The following is a 14,722-nucleotide window of genomic DNA, read 5'->3' on the forward strand; positions in this document are numbered from 1 at the left end:
GTTGTCGAAATGATTGTTTGGGCCTTCTTTCTTGCATGTCTCCCTCATCTGTGAACTAGTTTATGTTAAGGACTGGGGAAAAGGGATTTCACTAAACATTAAACTCCTTCAGGAAAGGCATATGCCCAGCTTTAAGAATACTTTTGAAGCTTCCCAGTACCTAAGCCACCACTGATGGCACCGTACACGAGGGGTAGAGGGCATGTGTGCTGGAACTTAGTGCTGGCCTGGGTAGGGGAATAAAAGCATGGGAAGCTGGAGCCGTTTACAAGTGCGTGTGAGCCAAGCCCACACTCAGCCCCCTGGGCAGCCTGGTCACAGGATTAACTTGCCCTTTAACTGACTGTTGAAACTGCCTTGGCTTTAGTTTTCCCTTTCCTTAGGGGCTCCCCATGGCAGCACCCACCCTATCAGAGTGGCTTCGTGTTTGTGGGGCAGACGGAGCTTCAGGACAGGCAGACCAAGGCCTCAGGCTGCTGTCCTCTCCCAGAACAGCCACAGGGTGGGTGTCAGAGCAGAAAGAAGAAAGCAGGAGTGGGCCAGAGGGAGAGAAGGAGAGGAGCCCAGAGAAAGAGCAAGAGGCAAACAGGGCTTTAAACACTTTTTCTAAGTCTTTACTTTCTCTATTTTCTACCCTACCCCTGCCCCATGAAAGCAGATTTCCTCCAGTTTTAGGGGTTCTGGAGGGTCCTTTTCAGCGAAACTACTTCTTTTCCAAAGTATTGCTACTATCTTCAAAATTGCCCTTAACTCTGCACAGAGAATATTGTCAAAATTCACATTTTGTGAAAGTTATTAGAATGTCTTGAATGAGTAAAAAGTGAGTTAAGGAAGCAAATTCTGCTAAAATATTTTCTTTTTAACGGTGTAGGAAAAGGAGCTAGAGGTTGTAAGTGAAGAGACTTCACAAATGGCTTGCTTATTACACTTTTCATGGTTATGTAAATAGGACCTGACATTATATTAACAGACTCCACATTAATTTGTAAACTGCTAAAATGAAAGGTAACTTGGCTTGATAAGCATATCATCAGTGTGTAAGATTTCCTGCTGCACTGTGTTAATAATTATTCCTTCACAAAGAAAATACTGCAGTGAGACCTTCCTGCTGCAAAATGAAAGGAGGAAAGGCTGCCTGGAGAAATGCGGATGGAGAAGATTTCCTCTTGGGAAGCTCAGCGTCTGAACACATTTTAAAAAAGGCCTGTTTGCTTTGCTCACCATATTATTCTGTCGGTTAGATATGAGCGGGGAACTATTACATTTGACCTTTGTCTTTCTTGGCTGCAAGATGAACTAGATTTCTGAGTCAGTAAAGGCAGTCACTTTCCTTTTTAATTGACTGTTCTCCTAACTCACTGCTGAGCCCCTCCACCTCACTGGCTCTGCTTTGGGAAAAGAGCAAGAAAAACCCACATCCATCCACAGCGAGTGGCGGCAGTGCTGTTAGCCGGGGCCCACAGGGGTGCATCCCCCAGAACTTCCTGAGCTTTCTCCCGCAGTAGGTTCTGCCCAATGTCAGGCTGGCTCCTCCTTCTTCCAGCCTCTTTCTAAGACCATGCAGAGGCCTCACTGGCTAGTGAGGGTCCAAAGGAAGATGGGAAAAGTTCAACAGAATCTAAAGTAAAAGCATGTAACAATAATAACCTTACGGAGTATTTCAAAGACTCCATAAAATGGCACTCACTGGAAATAACATTTAAGTTATTTTGAGAAAAAGTACAGAAGGTGAGCAACAGATTATAGAGTTTATGGAGCATGAAATTGTTAATCCTAGGTAGCTTTAAAAAGCCATTTCAAAGTGAGATATTTGGTGGAAGAAAATGAACACACATTTCAGAATCAGAAGTAACCAGGTGCTGGAAACCTACCCAGCTTCGTGACCCTGAACAGGCTGCCTCATGCTTCTGTTTCTTTCCCAAGGCATGCTGAACACAACAACTACAGTACCACAGGTCAGCCAGAGGCATCACTGAGATGGCAAGGGGAAGCCACCAGCCCCTGGTGGATGCCCAGGGACCACAGGTTCCCATCCTTTTGGGGTGTTAAGAGAACAGAAGAGTTGGTCATCTCTATGAGAGAGAATTATACCAACTGCGTAGCCAGAAGGAAAAAATACAGCAAAAGTGAAAAGTGACCATTTAGAACGTGGTGATGAGAAGTCCAGAACACGGAAATGTGCTGCCGACCACGAGAAAAGGTAGCTTCTGATGTCCATGCCTGTAGACAGCTAGAGAACAAAGCAGAAACTCACATCAAGAATTTCCTTGTTGGCTTTGGGAGACGTGGCTTCTCTTAATTCCTTGATAGCTACAGGAATTTTAACCTTCTCGCCTTCTGGGATCCAGAGTCCCTATAACAAAGAGAGGAGAAGTCATTGGCTGGCAGTGGTCACACATGTAAGATGTGGCTCCTGGCCTGGCTGGGTGTCATTGGTGGCCATACCCCAAAGGGTGAGGAAGCACAGCTCTGCACCCAAGGCCACCCAGGCTGGGAGTCATGACCGCTCAGCAGCTCTTTAGCTGCTGTGTCCCAGGAATCAGAGTAGTTAGATAAAACCCTTTAGCTCGTGTAAGTTACAGAGGCAGTGTGAGTCATTTTGTACAGAATTCTGAGATACCGGGTCTAGGCCTAACTGAGATCAGATTAAGCAAAGAGGGCGTAGAAAAAATGAATGAAGAGGAAGCTGTTTTGAGCTGGGCTTCATTCGGATGCTGCCCTTTGGGGACAGGCCACACTCTTTCAGACTGACTTGTGCCACCCATCCTCTAAAAACTCACTGTGTCCTCCATGAAATCATCTGTGCCCAAGTGGACCACTTCCTTGTCACTCTGATTATAAAAGATTTTGTCGAGACAACCTAAGAAAAATACTGGAATTTCCTAAACCCTCACTGACACGAAGAGCACCCCACCGTGATAAGGACCACAGCAGAGGACGGGGGACCCCAAGATCCAAGACTAGGAGCGTCAGGCTCACCTTGTACACGGTGCCGAATGCTCCTGAGCCCAACACCTTGACTTTTTTGAATTCCGTTTCCTTTAAGATCCTCAAGAGAGCTTGGTTAGGAGCTTCTCCGCTGGGTGTCAGAGGCTCCACGAGCTGTGAGAGACAAGGGGAAGAGCTGATGCCTGCCTGTCTGGCCCAGGGATGGGGTGGCAGCTCCTGACACCATGTGGCAGGAGGTGCGCTCATGCTCTGGCCCAGAGAACTTGCCCCACTCACTCCCCAGACGGGGATACCTGTTCTAGGGAACTTGGTGACAGACACTGAAAGAACGGGTGCTGACATCTCCCACATCCTCCAAAGCAGGTGACCTTGAACAGAACAGCTCCTGGGCAATAAGTGCAATTTCTGTTTCTGTGATCAGGCTAGGAAAGCTTGGGGGGAGGGCAAGCTTGTGTGGTGGTCATTTTGGTAGTCCATCTGAGCCCTGCACAGCCATGCTGCTGAAGTTGCCATGGGTCCCTCCTCCTGGGGGCTCTGGCTTTGACATACATATGGACACAGATACCACCTGAAGCCCTTTTCCTGAAATCATGGTGTCACAGACAATACTAGTCACAGTCATGGCTCAAAAAAGAGTCACTGGTGGGAACGGTGGCATTTTACAAAGTGACACCTCCTGTGCTTACAGCAACTCACGGGCCTCTGTGCGCCAGCTTCCCCCTCACCGACCACAGAGCAGAACCAGCTGGGCGGTGGGCACCATAGCTAGGTAACCGGCAGCAGGACTTACCCTGGAAACAGCTGCATGTCACTAAATACAAGTACCAAAGTGTATACGGCCTGGCTTATAACTGGACATTCAGAGATTCTCCTGGCTTTTTCATTTATTAGTAAAGCAGTCATGCAATCTCATCTGTAAGTCACCGCCTGGTGGTTGCCCAGCTCACCTCACGCTCCTGCAGCAGCCGGCGCAGTGTGCGCTTGCGCACGATGTGGCGCCTGCGCATGAAGAGGCCGACGCTCAGGGCGAGCACCAACACCAGCAGCAGGCCGCCCACGATGCCCGTGGCAATGGACGGGATCTTGGGCCTGGAACAAGGTGGACACACAAGGGGGGTTGGTTGGTCATGTTGGCATTTCCTGTATTTCCCATGTGTGTGGATGACATGACATCATTTAGAACTGTCTCAGTGCAAGAGTGCACAGCTTGTCAAGGAAGGCAGATTAATATTCCCAGGGCAGGTTTTCAACTTTCTTCAGTATAATAGCCTCCTCACCCCACCTTTTTGGATTTTTAAACTGGGTATCATTTGGACTTCTCGCTATGAAGAGTATGTTGTCGTCTGTTGATTAAGGGAACATAACTCGAAAAATAGCTTGGAGTCAGTCATGCTTTCTGCACGAATTTGTGTGTCTCCCCTGGGTGTCTCCGCTCGTTAGAAGCACACCCTCCTCATGTGATGTCTGCTGGCCAGGCTGGACGGAGGGACCCTTTCAAAACTGTGGAGACTGCTTGAGGGATCCTGGACTTATAACATGGGGTGAGAACCGTGTGAAGTGCTGTATGAATGTGCGGAGGGGTAAGGCGGGGACAGGATTTCCACACAGAGTGGAGCTGTCATAGATAAGTGAGGTCATGCTCCAGTTCCCCTCCCCCACCCCCTTTCCCCAGCAGGGGAGAGCAAAAACCCAAAACTCACTGGGGAAAGAGCTGTCTGAATGAGTAGATTCTGAATTTAGAATCTTTATAAAGCTACTGTTTTTTAAGCACCTGTGCCATCTGAGCTTCTGGCAATAAATAAATTTTAAAAAATCTATATATACAAACTTCGTATTTTCAGGCAGTTAATGAATATCAAAGAATAATTAGTAGCACAATTTACACAGAAAAAATGTGCCAGCATTCTTACAGATTTCTCTTAAGTGTCAAATGTACTTTATGTAAATAGTACTTAGAACACATTCTTCTTAGCACATACAAAAGTCATGTCTTGAGTTATACTATTCTAGTTAATGTAGTTTGAATTAATAGGTTTTTACTATTTTGAAGGGGACATTGAAAGGTAAAAGGAATAATCTGTACAGAGTATATGTTCCATGGATAGTGAGGGTGGGTGAAAAGAGAGCAAATGGAAAGAATGAATACAACAAAGGTCATTGACTGGTTTCGGGGTGGGGATACGATGGAAAACCTCACTGCTAAGATACTGACTGCAGCATGGAGAGAGGATGAAGCTTGCTGGTGTCCTCATGGCTCAAGTGAAGAGGGGCATAAAAGGCAACCTTTGTCTTTGAGAAACTTCCTTATTTGTCTTTAATGTTTCACTTGATAGTAAAAGGGATCGGTTATCTTGGCTAATTCTTGGGCAAGAGACTGAGCTGACTGATGCTGAGGAAAGTTGTTGAGGGGAGGAGTTTTGTCAACATTAGTAGAGATGGCAGAGGTGCCTGGATATTTGGCTAGTGTTTGGGGGTATCTGGTGGGTGTCTTGTGTATAATTCTGATTCCATGACAGATATTATTAATTGATAATATCATTCTTTCCTGATGAGACTGAATAGAAAGTCTCAATTCTGCTTTTCTCTGTGTAGCATTTCAGGCAATGATGGCAAACAGATTACAACTGAAATACTGAAGGAAGTCATGTGTTTAGAAAAGGAAGTAAGGGGAGAAATCCCCACAGTTGGAGCTCTGTCATCAAACAGAAAGGTCATTCAAATACAAGTTGAGGGTCAACTGGGTTAGTGAGGAAAGAGAAGAGAAGCTGGAAGAGAAGAAGCATCCAATAATACTGTGAGCCATGGAGCAATGACGGGTTGTATAGAAAGAGGAGCACCAGGTGGTGAGGCTGGCTCTATATGTGGAAGAGGCCTGGCACTGATGCCCTGTGTTGCTCTCCCATCGCTGGGACACAGCCAGGAATGCAGGCAGGGTGGGTTCTGCTAGGAATGCCCAGTTTGGCTTGGGGAGAAGTGAGAACCTGCCAGGGCAGAGGGGAGTTGGAAAAGTGAGAGAGCATTACCCTTGCCCACAGAACTATTGGTTGTTTCTGGTCAGGTCATCACACACAAAGCATCACACTTACCCATTTGCTGCACAGCCTTCAAGACCTGGCCCTATACAGCTGTAGGAATTGAAAGGTAAAGACACATTTCAATCATTTTATTTATCATTTTTTCTTGGGGAGTTTTTATTAAATCATAAGGTGACATGTGTCAAATTACTTTTAAATCATTAGACTCACAATGTGTCTCAATATTGCTTAATCATTTATTTATCATGCATTTATTCATTTGTTCATTCACTAAGCAAGTAGTTTTGAGGGTCCAGTTTGTGATAGGGATTGAACAGAGTAGGCAGCTTCTGGTCTTTGTTATTGAAATGTTTTCATGTCTTACTTTTAACAGAGGTTCAGATGCCTTATAGCTGGCTCTAGAACATCCATGTGGGCAGGAGGTGGAGGGAGCTGAGATCAGAACCATTTCCTGGACCACACTGATTAAGGTGGGGACAGACAAGTAACAATGTGCATCTCAGGGCAGGGAACTGGGGATGATGTCAGACCCAGAAAGTCAGAAACTGGCTTCACCCACCTCCACACAACTAAGATGTCATACACGAAGCATAGATAGCATTTGTCTTAACGTGTCCCCTCAGCACCTGGGTTCCCGTTCTGGGGGGTTACTACCATCTGCTATTCTGATTACAGGATGACGGACAAAAAGGCAGAAAAAGTTGGTTTTGAAGTACAGCAATATTTGTCAATGCAAGACTGAATATTCAATAGCAAGACTGAATATTCCAGTTCAATGGAGAAGACTAACATTCTTGGCTGGAGGAAAGATGAAGAAGCCCCGTTCAGGTTATGTGAAGAGGATTTGTGCTTGTTTGATGTACACTGCCGTATGGGTCTAGTCATTTTCTATGTCATTCAAGGGCTCTCATCTCTGCACTGTACTCCTCTTGGTGTTGAGGGTCTAAGACCCCTTTTCCATGGAGTCAGACAATGTAGTCTTGGCCCTAAAAGCTTACGGAATTTCCTCCCTACACCAGACACAGGCTTCTCCTTTTCTCATAATCTGTTATCTCCTAGGAAAACCATAATCATCAAAGACAAAAAAATATCTGCTAATGGATGAACAGTATGAAAAGGCAAAAAGATATGACACTGAAGGATGAATAACCCAGGTCAGTAGGTGCCCATTATGCTATTGGAGAAGAGTGGAGAAATAACACCAGAAAGAAAGAAGAGATGGAGCCAAAGCAAAACAAAACAGAAACACCCAGTTGTGGTTGTGACTGATGATGGAAGTCAAGTCCGAAGCTGTAAAGAGCAATATTGCATAGGAACCTGGAATGTTAGGTCCATGACTCAAGGTAAATTGGAAGTGGTCAAACAGGAGATAGCAAGAGTGAACATCAACATTTTAGGAATTAGTGAACTAAAATGGACTGGAATGGGTGAATTTAACTCAGATGACCTTTATATCTACTACTGTGGGAAAGAATCCCTTAGAAGAAATGGAGTAACCCTCCCAGCCCTCCTCAATTCTTTTGTTGAAAAGAGTCCAAAATGCAGTACTTGGATGCAGCCTCAAAAATGACAGAATGATCTGTTCATTTCCAAGGCAAACCATTCAATATCATGGTAATCCAAGTCTATACATTCAGCATTATACAGTAATGCTGAAGAAGCTGAAGCTAAATGGCTCTATGAAGACCTATAAGACCTTCCAGAACTAACACCCAAAAAAGATGTCCTCTTCATTATAGGGGACTGGAATGCAAATGTAGGAAGTCAAGAGATACCTGGAGTAACAGGCAAGTTTGCTCTTGGAGTAAAAACTGAAGCAGGGAAAAGGCTAACAGTTTTTCGAGAGAGTGCACTGGTCATAGCAAGCACTCTCCCAGGAACACATGAGACTAGACTTTATACATGGATATCACCAGAAGGTCAATACCAAAATCACACTGATTATATTCTTTGCAGCCAAAGATGGAGAAGCTCTATACAGTCAGCAGAAACAAGACTGGGAGCTGACTGTGGCTCAGATCATGAACTCCTGATTGCTAAATTCAGACTTAAATTGAAGAAAGTAGGGAAAACCATTAGACCATTCAGGTATGACCTAAATAAAATTGCTAACAATCATACAGTAGAAGTGACAAATAGATTTAAGGGATTAGATCTGATAGACAAGAGTGCCTGAAGACTTAAGGATAGAGGTTCGTGACATTGCACAGGAGGCAGTGATCAAGGCCATCCCCAAGAAAAAGAAATGCAACAAGGCAAACTGGTTACCTGAGGAGGCCTTAGAGAATAGTTAGAAAAGAAGAGAAGTGAAAAGCAAAGGAGTAAAGTAAAGATATATCCATTTGAATGCAGAGTTCTAAAGAAGAGCAGGGAGAGATAAAAGCCTTCCTCAGCGATCAATGCAAAGAGGTAGAGGAAAACAATAGAGGGAAAAACTAGAGATCTCTTCAAGAAAATTAGAGATACCAAGGGAACATTTCATGCAAAGATGGGCACAATAAAGGACAGAAATGGTATGGACCTAACAGAAGGAGAAAATATTACAAAGAGGTGGCAAGAATACACAGAACTATACAAAAAAGATCTTCATGACCCAGATAACTTTGATGGTGTAATAACTCACCTAGACATCCTGGAATGCAAAGTCAAGTGGGCCTTAGGAAGGATCATTACGAACAAAGCTAGTGGAAGTGATGAAATTCCAGCTGAGCTATTTCAAATCCTAAAAGATGATGCTGTGAAAGTGCTGCACTCAATATGCCAGGAAATCTGGAAAACTCACAGTGGCCACGGGACTGGAAAAGGTCAGTTTTCATTCCAATCCCAAAGAAAGCCAATGGCAAAGGATGTTCTAAGTATTGCACAATTGCACTTATCTCATCCACTAGCAAAGTAATGCTCAAAATTCTCCAAGCCAGGCTTCAACATTAGGTGAACTGTGAAATTCCAGATGTTCAAGCTGGATTTAGAAAAGGCAGAGGAACAGGAGATCAAATTGCCAACATCCACTGGATCATCGAAAAAGCAAGAGAGTTCCAGAAAAAACATCTACTTCAGCTTTATTGAATATGCCAAAGCCTTTGACTGTGTGGATCAATCACAGATCAACAAACTGGAAAATTCTTAAACAGATGGGAATACCAGACCACCTTACCTGACTCCTGAGAGATCTGTATGCAGGTTAAGAAATAATAGTTAGAACTGGACATAGAACAACAGACAGACTGGTTCCAAATGGCGAAAGGAGTACGTCAAGGCTGTATAGTGTCACCCTGCTTATTTAACTTATATGCAGAGTACATCATGCCAAATGCCAGGTTGGATGAAGCACAAGCTGGAATCAAGATTTCTAGGAGAAATATCAAAAACCTCAGATACACAGATGACACCACCCTATGGCAGAATGTGAAGAACTAAAAAGCCTCTTGATGAAAGTAAAAGATGAGAGAGAAGTTGGCTTAAAGCTCAACAATCAGAAAACGAAGATCATGGCACCCAGTTGCATCTTCATGGCAGATTGATGGGGAAACAATGGAAACAGTGAAAGACTTTATTTTCTGGGCTCTAAAATCACTGCAATGGTGACTTCAGCCATGAAATTAAAAGACACTTGCTCCTTGGAAGAAAAGCTGTGACCAACCTAGACAGCATATTAAAAAGCAGAGACATTACCTTGCCAACAAAGGTCCATCTAGTCAAGGATATAGTTTTTCCAGTGGTCATGTATGGATGTGAGAGTTGGACTGTGAAGAAAGCTGAGTGCCGAAGAATTGATGCTTCTGAACTGTGATGTTGGAGGAGACTCTTGAGAGTCCCTTGGACTGCAAGGAGATCAAACCAGTCCAGCCTAAAGGAAATCAGTCCTGGATATTCATTTGAAGGACTGATGCTGAAGCTGAGACTCTACTACTTTGGCAATCTGATGTGAAGAACTGACTCATTTGATAAGGCCCTGATGCTGGGAAAGATTGAAGGCAGGAGGAGAAGGGGATGACAGAGGATGAGATGGTTCAGCGGCATCACCGACTCAATGAACATGAGTTTGAGAAAGTGTCAGGAGTTGGTGATGGACAGGGAAGCCTGGTATGCTGCAGTCCATGGGGTTGCAAAGAGCTGGACACAACTGAGCGACTGAACTGAACTGAATGGGTGACCACTGGTAAAGTTAAACCCTACTGAATATATCCCTCCTCACTAGTGTTTTTATATTTTCCCATTATGCCTGTCAGTCTCCAGAAAGTAACAAAATGGGAACTCTATGCAAAGTGGTACAAACTGGAACTGCAAATTTTGGACAAGAAGCAGGTTTCATGCAGCTTCTGAAAGTGCTGCTGGGAAACCTATTGGCTTTCTAGCAAGAAGTTATTGAGAAGAGATACTCACAGTCAGAGCTCAGCCAGTTTACATTGGAAGAGATGGTGGATGAGGGCAATGACAGGGCAGGTGTGGTAAGAGGGGGATGATCTGAGTATCAGAGGATTAAGAGGTCCATGAGAAAGCTGAGGGTGCCCTGCATAAGTCTATAGAAATGATTGTCGAATATCAGGCAAGAGAGGCTGCATCATGCTATCGTTTAATTTAGTCAGAAAAATTACTGCTTGTCTGTGTCCCATTTATTATTTTTTGTTACATGTAATTAAAATTGGCAGAATGTTATATTATTTAGTTTCTCGGCATAAAATTTCAAAGAAACCTTTCTCTGATACATTATAAAATATGGGTCCATTCAACAGTGGATGGGCTGTAAGTTTCCTGACCCATTCCCTGGGTTAACCAGACCTGCCCTGTGGGAAGACGATGGCTTCTTGAAGCAGGTATGCTCCCATACCTGGGCTCTGTGACTCCACAGCCTAAGTGTTGCTTTAACAATACAAATGGAAAAGCAGTGAGCTTGCTCTGAGACATCAATCAGACTATCCGTTTGATGATGCTGTATTCATCATAGATACACAATAAAAGATATGGTTTCTTATTTCCCCTTATCCTATCAATATTTCTCCATGTTTAAAAAATTAAACCCATTTTTTTAATCAAGTAATGCTTTTGGATGAAGATACAGATAGTAATAACAAGATTGCATAAAATTACATGCTTTTCTATCAGTGATACATCTTCACAGACACATACATAAATACAGTTATTTCCAAAAGACAGAAAAAAATAGGAAAAATATATTTTAGTGGGTAATATAATTCTATTTAAGAGAATCTGTTCCAAAATTCCTTATTATGGAGAAATATGAAAAATATAGATTGAGTGAGAAGCTAGCAAACTATCATTTATATCATGCTTTGTAGAGTTTGCAAATTACTCAATATAACAGCATGTTGATATACCCAAAGGGAAAAATATGAAAAATCTTAAAATTGCTGCCAAGGAGGGGCCTGGTAAAATTCAAAATTCATTCTGGATTAACAAAAATAGTTCAAAAGTAGGAATAACTGTAGATAACTGTTTCTTGAACAAGATAGTAACTCACAGTAACAGCAAATAATGTTCTTAATGGTGATTTATTATAGCCATTCCCACAATCATCAGATAGAAAACTCGGATATCCACTACTATTGTATCTGACATTATTCTAGAAATTCTGGCCTTTGTAATATGATTTGAAACTTTTGGAAAAGAGATGAAAATACCATTACTGGAGACAATATGATTGTTTTCCTGGAAACTTCAATAACGTGAACTAAAACATTAATTTCAAAGGAAGTTCAATAAAGACCATCAATATGAGATGACTATACACCTCTACCAAATCAATCAAAAGCTATCTTATTTATTAGGAAGAATAAATTAGAAGATATACTCTAAGTGAGGACCATTTCATAATAGCAAATGTAATACAAACAGAACATGAAAGAACAAAGCTGGAAAACTTAACTGAAATATAAAAAGGAATATCTGAATTCATGAAGAAATGATCATTTCCTGACTGGAAATACAAAATATTATAAAATGTTAGCCCTAGTCAAATTAATTTACTGGTTTTAGTGGGGATTTTGGATGTTAAGCTTGGTAAAGAACTCCAGGTCACTTGGAACACACCAGTAGGCTAGACTAACATTAGAAGGGGAAGACAATCTATGTAAACCACACAGGAGATGCCTAGACTTCCTACTTGTTCCTGGGATTACTCTTCAGTCACCCAGGACTGAAACTCCTGGACCACAGGGTCATGGAGAGATGGTGCCCTTCCATTTACCCCTGTAACAGCTGAAACTGAAGAAGGTTAAATGATGGAAATTGGCCAGGGTGCAAGTCATTTCCAAATCACTTGTCTCCAGGCCCAGACTCCTCCATATTTGCTCTTGTTCAGTTGCTTAGTTGCCTCTGACTCTTTGTAACTCTATGGACTGCAGCATACCAGGCTTCTGTGTCCTTCACTATCTCTTGAGTTAGGAATGCCATCCAACCATCTCATCCTCTGTCACCCCCTTCTCCTCCTGCCCTCAATCTTCCCTAGCATCAGGGTCTTTTCCAATGTGTTGGCTCTTTGCAACTGGTGGCCAAAGTATAGGAGGTTCAGCTTCAGCAGCAGTCCTTTCAATAAATGTTCAGGATTAATTTCCCTTAGGATTAACTGGTTTGATCTCCTTGCTGTCCAAGGGACTTTCAAGAGTCTTCTCCAACACCACCATTCAAAAGCATCAGTTCTTCAGCACTCAGCCTTCTTTATGGTTCAATTCTCACATCTGTACATGACTACTGGAAAAACAATAGCTTTGACTATATGGACCTTTCAGCAAAGTGATCTCTGCTTTTTCATACACTGTCTAGGTTGGTCATAGCTTTTATTCCAAGGAGCAAGCATCTTTTAATTTCAGGGCTGCAGTCACCGTCTACAGTGATTTTGGAGCCCAAGAAAATAAAATTTGTTACTCTTTTCATTTTTTCCCTATCTATTTGCCATGAAATGATGGGGCCAGATGCCGTGATCTTCATTTTCTGAATGTTGAGTTTTAAGCCAACTTTTTCACTCTCCTGTTTCACTTTCATCAAGAGGCTCTTTAGTTCCTCTTCCCTTTCTGCCATTAGGGTGATGTTATCTGCAAATCTGAGGTTATTGACATTTCTCCTGGCAATCTTGATTCCAGTGTGAGCTTCATCCAGCCTGGCATTTCACATGATATAGTCTGCATGCAAGTTAAATAAGCAGAGTGACAATATATAACCTTGATATGCTCCTTTTCCAATTTTGAACCAGTTCATTGTTCCATGTCCAGTTCTAATTGTTGCTTCTTGACCTGCATACATGTTTCTCAGAAAGTAGGTAAGGTGGTCTGGTGTTCCCATCTCGTTCAGAGTTTTCCAGTTTGCTGTGATGCACATAGTCAAAGGCTTTAGTGTAGTCAATGAAGCAGAAGTAGATGTTTTTCTGGAATTCTCTTGCTTTTTCTATGATCCAGCCGATGTTGGCAATTTGATCTCTGGTTCATTTGCTTTTTAGCTTGTACATCTGGGAGTTCTTGGTTCACATACTTTTGAAGCCTTGCTGGAAAGATTTTGAGCATTACCTTGCTAGCATGTGAAATGAGTGCAATTGTGCAGTGGTTTGAACATTCTTGGGCATTGTTTTTCTTTGGGAAAACGACTGGAAAACTGACTTTTTCCAGTCCTGTGGCCACTGCTGAGTTTTCCAGATTTGCTGGCATATTGAACCTAGCACTTTAACAGCATCATCTTTTCGGATCTGAAATTGCTTAGCTGAAATTCCATCACCTCCACTAGTTTTGTTCCTAGTGATGCTTCCTAAGGCCCACTTGACTTCACACTCCAGGATGTCTGGCTCTAGGTGAGTGATTACACCATCGTGATTATCTGGGTCATTACGACCATTTTTGTACATACAAATACAGTTAAAATATTAGGACGTATTTGGAAAATTTTCAAGACTCTTGACTTTTGGAAGTCTAATTGGAAGGTTCTGCATCCCTTTGAACACTAATCCTTATCACAATCACAATTACCACCATCACAACCACCAACACTGGCACCACCACTCCTTATGAACATCATAACCACCACCAGCAGCCTCACGCCTCCTTTTGTACAATCCTTGATAGAGCACGCATGTGTTCCAGGCACCATTTAAGTACATTATGTGTATTAATCAAGATCACAGAAATCCTGTGAGCAATGCAGTAGTATTAACCTAATTTACAGATGAGAAAAGCGAGGCACAGACAGGTTAATACACTTTCAGAAGGCCACAGAGCTGGTAAGAGATAGCTCTGGAGAAGAGTAATGATTCTAAATAAGGTTGAGCCATCCATATGTCTTCTTTGGAGAAATGTCTATTTAGTTCTTTGGCCCATTTTTGATTGGGTCGTTTATTTTTCTGGAGTTGAGCTGCAGAAGTTGCTTGTATATTTTTGAGATTAGTTGTTTGTCAGTTGCTTCATTTGCTATTATTTTCTCCCATTCAGAAGGCTGTCTTTCACCTTGCTTATAGTTTCCTTTGTTGTGCAGAAGCTTTTAATTTTAATTAGATCCCATTTGTTTATTTTTGCTTTTATTTCCAGAATTCTGGGAGGTGGATCATAGAGGATCCTGCTGTGATTTATGTCTGAGAGTGTTTTGCCTATGTTCTCCTCTAGGAGTTTTATAGTTTCTGATCTTACATTTAGATCTTTAATCCATTTTGAGTTTATTTTTGTGTGCGGTGTTAGAAAGTGATCTAGTTTCATTCTTTTACAAGTGGTTGACCAGTTTTCCCAGCACCACTTGTTAAAGAG

The 14,722-nt window shown here is 42.5% G+C and overlaps 1 protein-coding gene across 2 annotated transcripts in view; it reads right to left on the bottom strand.

Annotated features, from left to right (window-relative positions):
* The window catches only part of EGFR (epidermal growth factor receptor), a 214,480-nt gene that overhangs the window by 33,881 nt on the left and 165,877 nt on the right, over nt 1-14,722 (bottom strand). The window contains exons 16-19 of one of the 2 annotated variants that reach the window (XM_015102199.4): nt 6,036-6,074; nt 3,897-4,038; nt 2,980-3,102; nt 2,255-2,353 (exon numbers count right to left, since the gene is read on the bottom strand). In XM_015102199.4, coding sequence (XP_014957685.2) covers nt 2,255-2,353; nt 2,980-3,102; nt 3,897-4,038; nt 6,036-6,074 — 403 coding nt within the window. The remainder of the gene's footprint in view (nt 1-2,254; nt 2,354-2,979; nt 3,103-3,896; nt 4,039-6,035; nt 6,075-14,722) is intronic. The other variant, XM_060402043.1, reaches the window with a different exon arrangement.

Source organism: Ovis aries, chromosome 19 (genome assembly GCF_016772045.2).
Source record: "Ovis aries strain OAR_USU_Benz2616 breed Rambouillet chromosome 19, ARS-UI_Ramb_v3.0, whole genome shotgun sequence".
Taxonomy (NCBI): domain Eukaryota; kingdom Metazoa; phylum Chordata; class Mammalia; order Artiodactyla; family Bovidae; genus Ovis; species Ovis aries.